Genomic DNA, 8,812 nt, shown 5'->3' on the forward strand with positions numbered 1-8,812 from the left:
AGTGTCTCCTGGCCAAAATCCAGACACTCAATGTGTAGACCAGTCAAATCCTACTGCCCACTATCCTCACTGATGCCCAATCTTAGTTTGACTGAATTCCAAGTCCTGCTCTTATCTAACACTTATCTTCAGAGAACACCACTGTTACTGATACATGTTTCAGGATCATCTTGTTCTTGTCCCAGGCCACTTTGTTAGCTGAGCAAACCCTGCTTTGCAAAAGCTTTTCACCTTGTCACCACCAGGAAACTCTTAGTTTGGATTTTTGTGCCTTCTATTAAGCAATATATTGCCCCTCTCAACTGCACAGGCAGTTCTCCGAGTCCAGATGTTCATGTAGGACCCATCCGGGGTGTGTAGGTTTTCTGCGGGCTATTTGTTTTGTATTTTTGACAAAACCAGAAGAGGTTATTCTGAAGGTAGAAAACAAACTGCTCAAAGGAAAGTGGCCTTCAGTTGAAAAACCACAAAGTTTTTTCAGTTTTCCATCAAGTTTTTAATATAAGTCATGATCATAAGTGAGACAAAATGTATGTGGAAACTGAAAAAAAAAAAATTTTTTAGCTCTGGGTTTTTTTTCCCTTAGTAGTGTTTCCCCTTCTTTTGCACTCCCTCGTTTTTCACGTCTTTCACGTCTTTTTTTTTTTTTTTTTTTGGCATTTTGTACCTGACTAAGGAGTTAGAAAGAAAGGATGAGGCTTTTCATAGGAAATAAAAATCCAAAGCAGTCTCATAAAATAAGGGATCATGTTTCCTATCAAATCAGAAAATTGTTGACTACGTCTGTTTTGCCCAGCAGCAATCCTCCCAAGATTAACGAGCTCTGTATGCCTCAAGCTGCCTTGGAGCCACATCAGTTCTCAAACAGAAACTGTGAGGTCAAAAAGGGATTAATTTTCAGTGAGATAAATGCAATCCCCTTTAGAGATCAGAGAGTCTACAGACACTTCTCAAGATTCAAGTGATGATAAAAGGTCTTTCAAACGGCTGTGCATTTGATTCAGTTCAAATGATCCTGAAATTGAGCTTGCACAAGAAAAAAATAATTCCAATGCAAATTTAGCTTTATGTATTTACCTTTTAATTTCTGAAGATAGCAATGCACTTACTTTGGTAAGTCGCTTTTGTATTGTCTGTCCTTGTTTCAGTCTAGAGAAGTAGTGGTAATACAATGACACATAAGTCATGATGGATTTCTCATCAGGGAAGGGTACTGCCACATCCTCAGCATCAAGCAGTTTGCTGATTCCTAGCTCTTTCTCAGCGACATCGAAGGCATTGTTCAGGTTTTTGATAGGCTGGTCCTGCCGCAGTGAGCTATAGTGGATAAGATCAGGCCTGGGCAAGGAGAAGAACAGGGCATGGAGGTGAAGAAAGATTTATGTTTGTCATAAATTCTTTCAGATTATAAACCATAAACTGTTTATGAGACTAAGGAATGGGACATTAATGCTGAAATTCCTCTGTCTGACCCTGAGGTTCGTTCAAGAACATCAGCCCTGGCCTACATAACAGGAAGAAAATTGTCCCTTATGAAATTGAAGTACCACTCCCAGAAAATCTCTGCCCTTCACTTATTTCTCCTCTTCACTGATGGGTGAAAACCAAAGCCCACTAGAGAGGCAATTCTGAAAAGGGATGTGTCTCCCAGCTGGGGAAGTTACAGGATTACACTGTGGTATCCTGCCAGATGATGCAGCAGAACTGTTAATTGGAGAAGAAATGTTCAAGGTTCTCCCAGGTGGTCTGTCTCTCCTGCCTTGGGCTGTTTTCTTCACACTTTTTCAAAGGGCCAGAGAAGGAAGAAAGAGACTGAGAGTTTTCTTACTCTGTTACAACTGAACTAGAAGGTATACATGCTCACAAAGTTCATACAACAAAACCAGTCTCTAAAATAATAACTTTTGAAAAAGAGCAATGGGAATGTGACTGAGGGGCTAAGACCAAATAATGAGCAGCATTGGTCAGATGTGTGTTATTCCCTTGGAAATTCGATTTTATGCCCAACAAAAGGAACTACCAAGCAGGAACTTTCAGTCCTTCCTTCCTCAGAGAGAGAATATCCATTTAAGAAAGGAGAGTCTTCAGTAAGAAAGGGCAAATGGAGAATTTGACAGTTTCTTGACAAATACTTGTAATTCAGACCCTGGAACAACTAGTACCAGAGCTAGAAACAGCAATGAGCAACTTGTCCTGAACTAATCCATCAGGCCTTACCTGTGAGCATGTATGAGTGCATTGAAGGCCAGCCCATCACTCCAGCTTTTGGAGAAGTCCTTCACATTCACATTGGAATAGCTGGCAGTTTTATGCTGACACCAGAGTAGTAAGGCTTCATTGGCAAATAGAACATCAGCTTTGCCTCCAAATTCTTCCTGTGAAGAGAGCAGGAAAAAGGAAAATCAGTGTGAACAATATATAGAAATAGCATCAGTGGATTTACGCTTATGTTCCCAAAGATCACTTTGTATTACTTCTGTCCTATTCCCAAATCCCCTCAAAGTCATGACTTGCAGACTGTATCTGCCATGAAGGTAGAATGGTTTAACATGAAGGTAGAATTTTTGTCTTAAAGTAAAAGTGAATTGAATGAACATGGAAATTATAATATGAAATGCAGGTGTTAAAAAGTTATTAAATGTTTCTCTTCTGCAAGGTTTGTAGAAATCAAGTGGAAAGCAAAGCTCAGTTTATTTGCTTCCTTAGCTGTGAACTAGAACTCAGAAACAAAATATAATGTATCCTGGTATAATGTAAGAAATTATTTACTTTGATTTCATAATACCTTCATAGGATCTTAACTTCCATAAACTCAGAGTACATATTAAATAATTTGAAAAAGAATACCATTCTTCAGAGAAAGAGCGAAGGAGAAGCATGCAGTTCAAATCTAGAGAGAACTGTTGTCAAAGAAATTCTTTCTGGAGTGAAAAGTCAGTAAAAAGTTTGGAAGAGAGTGGGGAACAAGAATATGCCATCTATCTCCCAGTTACTGATTTCTGTCTCTTTGAGAAACTATAAAATGGATTCAATTGCTTTTAGAAATTGCTGGCTGAGAAACTGGGTAATATTATAAGACCCGCATGATCAAAATGGTCGAGAAATGTTATCAAAATGGTCCTTGCTGGCCTGAAACTCTAAAAAGTCTTTGAAATACTCTATTACGGCAAAAAGACAAAGACACTGTTTTACCTTATCAAGTTTGATAGATGAAATCTGAAATCGAAGTATAATGATCCAGATAAGTCCCAGGATTAAGGTTCTATCACCATCTACGATATTCTCAGGACCAATCACTTTTACTTGTACCTGCTAATAAACCGATATCCGTTCAGCACAAAAGTACTCATGTCCAGCACTCTGAAAGAGGTATCTGTGTAACAAGCTGTTATTGAAGAGGGTGTTCAGGCTGTTTTCTTAAGGAAACGGGTTTTACATGATGTCTTCATTTGTCTATATACCTGCGAGCTCCCATGTTCACACCCTAGCTCTCACGTGCACCAAGAATGAGTTTCAGCAAAAGCCTGGCAAAGGGATGATGGTCTCAAAGATTTAAAGTTCTTATAAGGGTTTTGAAAACTGGTGGTTAAGGAGAGGAGAGAAACACAATTCAGTGCTCCTTTCCTCCAAAGGAGTGACAGCAGGGCAAACTCAGAGACCATCTCCTCTGTCTGGTCTCCATCCAACTAGTCAGCATTTTGTTCTTGGACTCACCAAACAGTACAAACGTCCTACTAAACAAGCCATGGCTGCCTTCTCCACTCTTACTTGAGCAGCAAACAGGGTTGTAGTTCATGTCAACAAGGCAATATCTCTTCAAGAAGTCTGAGCATGCTACATGGGCTCCTGCTATCTGCGTGATCCCCTCTCTGGAGGCTGGACTCATGCGACAAGTGACGGTTGGCTGGTCCAGCTGGCAGAGCCTGGATGTCCACATACCACCGGGCCTTACACGACGTGTACCCTTAGCAGGCATGTGTCAGCTGGAGCCCCATGCTGTACTGCATTTATTCCGTAATTAGCAAAAATACAGACATTATATACTTTCCCATATCTAGTGCTATGAAATCCCTCTGCTTCTTTGGGATTCATATCACAGAGTTGTGTGTGATGATTTTCCAGAGAGGTCTACAATAAATTCTTTGCTCGGAAAAGAAAATAAATGACATACTAACTTGTAGCTGAAATGAAGATGCACAACGGGAACAAATAAAACCACTGCAATGACTTGCTGAGACTGTTAGAATCTCTATTTTTATACCAGGTAGATTCACCTTTGCCTAATGATGTTCGCTATCCCCCAACATCTGATAGTTATAGAAAGATACAGAAATGCAGTACATTTTCATTTAGGTGTGACTTGTTTTAGGGGAACGTTAGCTGTTTATAAGTAATTTTACTCAAATAACAAAGAAATTAAAATCTGATGACTTTTTTTTCTTTTACTAAAACCCCTGGTCTGTCTTCAAAGGATATCTTATAGTGTATTAGAGGAGGAAATCATAATGAACATAATACTACAATTAGTTAGTAACATACATAAGTTATTGTGATCTCTAATATCAATATTAACTTACCTTGGATTTCAGAAATGTGATGGCTTTGCTGTTGTTCTCTAGAAAATGCACTCTCATCTTTCCCCGGTTTGGTCTGGGCAAAGCTTCTCCAGAGAGCAGCTCCAGGAGTTGCATGAGAGAGATACCATCCTTCAAGTCTGTGTAAATATCTTCTATCTCAACCTTTACCTGCAAAGACCAGTTAGACAATACAGACTCTGGCTGAACATTTGGCCCACAGAACACTCTACTTCTAATACTAAACAAACAACACATTCTTCCTGTTTCACTGAGTCTTCTGTATGTCAGTGTATATATGCAAAAAGTAACAAATGTTAATTCACAAAAAATGAATTTGCATGACAACTGACATTATTTATGAAAGGAGGCTGAAGTAAGAAATAAACAAACAAACCAATAAAAAACCAAACCCACAACTGGCAAATAAAGAAAAGATCAGGAGGTTTTGAAAATATATATAAAAAAGAAAATCAGCATTTTCAAAAATCAAACATTTTGGAAGTGTTGACATTTTTTTATTTCAATTCAAATTAATCTCTTCAACTTTTTATTCTGAGCAATGCATTTCATTTAAAAATTGAGCTAATAATCCCATTCAATGACTCTGTTTTTACTCCATAGTCTCAACAAAGTCTGTTATGTCCTGCTTAGACCTGCACTACCACCCAAAGTCTCCATGTTTTTACCCAGAATGTCACGCTAAGCAAAAGGTTAACATCTTTTACAAAAATGTATTTCATTTCTGCCAGTAGTGAGGTCACCCAGTGCTTAGGTAATACAAGGTGACATAGTACGTACTCTGACCTAACAAGAACTTGCCTTGGTCATTTCCTTTTGGCCTTATGCCACTAGCCATCAAGAAGTGACATTAAAACCATACCACACACCCAACAATAATTCACTGTGATTTTGAAATCACAGTAAATAATACTTTTGTCTTCAGAAAAAAAAAAGTCTGAAGTTAAGTAGTGGCTTTTTTAATTCTGAGAGTAGTTACATGTAGGGGAAAAAATGGACAAGTAATAGACGTGCGCGTCTTCATTCCTGACCAGTTATTAATCAGTTTAACAATTATTAATCTTTCTCCAGAGAAAGAAGAAAGTGTAAAAGCAACTCAGAGAGACTTTAAGTCTGTACTGTCTGTGGAACAAGAACTTACAGTTTTCTCTGACTGATTATTTCCATGAATAACTCTCTATTTAGTTGCCAACTTTATTTCTTTTTGCATATTAAATAAACTTAAAATTCTGCCTAGAGTATATTACCATAAAAAAGTTAAAGATGTTATATTCTGTGACACTTCTACAACTGAAGAACAGTTCCATTTAAATTTGTAAAGAGACAGCCTTCATGTATCTGCTTTATGCCTCACCTAGCAATAGTATTAATAGCTTTGTTGCATCATTCTTCTCATAAAGATACCAATCACAGATTGCTTAACAAATTCAATCCAACAGCATCCTTAGTGCTAGACTTGACGTAGTCAACAGTGCAGCTGAGAATACTGCAGTGTCCTGCAGTATGATCCAATCACGTTGAAGTGTGTGTTGAAAAGCTGAGACTACATTGCTGAGAAGACCTAGATAAGCTGCCAGTCTCTGCACCATTTCTTACCGTATATGGTTGGAAAGCTCTCACAGGCTTTTTTCCCCATGCTTTTATGATACATTAACAAGTACTGTGCAGGAAGTTAAGACTGACATTTTAATCTTTGAACTTGAAGATGTTTTTAAAATCAGAAAGTATATATATTTATCTGTAGCTAAACAGAAATAATTTTCTACACCATACAAATCTAACTTTCTGCAGGTGGCAAAATGAGAATGTGTTTTGCAGTTGTTCTCTCACGGTAAGAAAAATAAATTTAAAAGTTTGTTTTGCTCTGAGGCTGCCTTTGCACCAATCACCAGCTTAAAATATTACACTGAAAAAAATGCATCTAGTACTGAAACATAATATAATAGTGATGAGCTAGAATGGAACCAAGAGGCCTGGTCCTGCTTGGTGTTGCCAAGGTCCATTTTTATTAATATCAGCTACAGAATCTAGGAAAGGAAATTGGTTTTGGATGATGTAATTTGCTACTGTGTGACACAGCTACATCAATTGTGCCTGAAATGAGTTTATCTGCAGTAAGCCTGGAGGCGTCTGGAATGTGTTGGAGTTACCTTGCACACACAAATCAACTGTACGCTAGCTCTGAAGCTTTTTGGAAGCCTGAGACTTATTGAAACCAAACTGGTCTGTACTTCCATGGTAATATGTTTGAAATTGCTAGACTTAAAGCAACTTTTTCAAAGCCGTTGAGCAGCAGCTCAAGCTGGACTGATCAGGCAAAGCAGAAAGTCTTAAATTTTGGCGAGGCAATTAAGAATTGAGCATTGTTTGGGGAAATCCAGATATTTGCAGATACTTTACTTATAGGAAAAAGAAAAGCAAATAAAGATCTTCCTCTGAGATGATCACCAAGATACAGTGGATATCACAATATGACAGGGTTATAAAGTCTACAAAACTGAACCCTGATTTCAGGGAAGACAGGTAACATGGACAATGGAGACAGATGTAAAGTAAAAGATACAGACTGAAGCAGTCCGGTTAGTCAAAGGCTTCCTTGCTTGCATATATGTGTAATGACAACACTCAGGAAAAACATACAAAAAATAACACACACAGAGGAAAGAATACAGTGGGTGAAATAAATAAAATAAAAACAGAAAAAAAAAAAAACCCCGAACCCAGGTTGAAGGAGCTACCTACATTATTCCTGAAGAAGACATTGTTCATCCAGTTGGTGAAGGTTTTCTTTTGCATGGACATACGCTGCTCCTGCAGCTTCTTTATATGATCTTTTTCATATTCAGTATCCATGGTCGCCTAGGAAGTCAGAAACTCCAGTGAGGTGCTCAGTGCTGAAGAGATCTGCCTGGCCAGCTACAAAAACCAGTAACATGCCCAGTGTATGTAGGGAACCCAGCCCCAACAGGTACAAGATTCAATACCACACCCAGTATAATACCTTAATTTCCTTTTGTTTGTACTTTGCACTTTAATTTGACTCAACTTTGTTTATAACTTACTTGAGTTCTCCCTTTTAAAATGCATCTCTACTTTCAGGATGAAAATGTGACATGTATTTATTCAGCTTTACTTTCTTTCAGTCTCTCCCCAGTCACTTGATCCCATGAGGAGCACCATGATCTGAAAGCCATCTATTACTTCCTTGGGTTTGCTGGAAGCACATGACAGAGAACTGATCTTAGGCCTGTCAGAAAAAGGGATCTGCAACTCACTTCCAATGCAGTGCTTGAAAGCGTGTTATGTTCTCTGAGGACTGGCTGAGATGCTGCTGTTGGCTTTCAGACCACAGTATTTCCAACAGAAATCAAATAACTGCTTAGAGAGGAAATGAAACTAACTTGGTTCTTTCCTCTCATGAGCTCAGTTTTTGCATATCTGTCACTGTAAGGATGGTGACACAGGTTCATAATCCCATGCACAAGGTCCTCGGCTGGGAGTCGGGAAGTGCTTCCCCCAGCTGTTGCAGACTTGTCTGCTTCATCCATACCAGTGAAAAATTAGGCTTGTGATTCATCACAGCACCCAAGCTGAACATTCAGGAAGATCAGAAAGAAGCAGTCTTCCCTTTAGAGTCTGTGACACAAACTGGATTTCAGCTCAAATGAACAACACTTTTGGAGTCATTTGGCTTGCAGTATAAATCTGTAACAGCAGTGACCTTGCTGTTACGAAGGCAAGAGAATCACTTAAAAAAAAAAAAAAATCAGTGAGAGATCCATAGCTGCAGACATCTTTAGTGACGAAATATCATCTGCTTGGACTACTGCCATAAGTATAAGTATTACCTGGATATCAGCCTAGCTGCAAAACCAAGAAACCTGTTGTAATGGTGGAAGAGGAGAGAGGTGTCTGCTGCTGTCAACCCACTGAAAAGAGAGAAGGGAATGAAAAATTAACAAACTGACAAACTGTGGAGGTGTGGAGCAGGGTGACCTGCTTCCCAAATATGCTGTGTCCATTTTGTGAAGGCCCAGTTCTGAGCTATTCTGGGCTTTTAATTCATAAAACTGAAAAATAAATTCATAAATACTGAAAAAAAATCCCATTATCTGTATGAGAAGACATCTGTAGGGAACTAACAACAGCAGCCACTGCAAATGGGAAGTTGCTTGCCTGATAGTTTTCCGTGCTCTAATAAATATGAAGAACTTTGC

General features: G+C 38.6%; 1 protein-coding gene across 1 annotated transcript in view; it reads right to left on the bottom strand.

Annotated features, from left to right (window-relative positions):
- Window positions 1–7,448, bottom strand: part of SPTBN5 (spectrin beta, non-erythrocytic 5) — a 98,659-nt gene extending 91,211 nt beyond the window's left edge. The window contains 5 exon segments of the mRNA XM_075712881.1: window positions 1,110–1,338; window positions 2,218–2,375; window positions 3,193–3,312; window positions 4,578–4,745; window positions 7,338–7,448. Coding sequence (XP_075568996.1) covers window positions 1,110–1,338; window positions 2,218–2,375; window positions 3,193–3,312; window positions 4,578–4,745; window positions 7,338–7,448 — 786 coding nt within the window.
- Window positions 7,449–8,812: the final 1,364 nt, after the last annotated feature.

Source organism: Pelecanus crispus, chromosome 6 (genome assembly GCF_030463565.1).
Source record: "Pelecanus crispus isolate bPelCri1 chromosome 6, bPelCri1.pri, whole genome shotgun sequence".
NCBI classification, from domain to species: domain Eukaryota; kingdom Metazoa; phylum Chordata; class Aves; order Pelecaniformes; family Pelecanidae; genus Pelecanus; species Pelecanus crispus.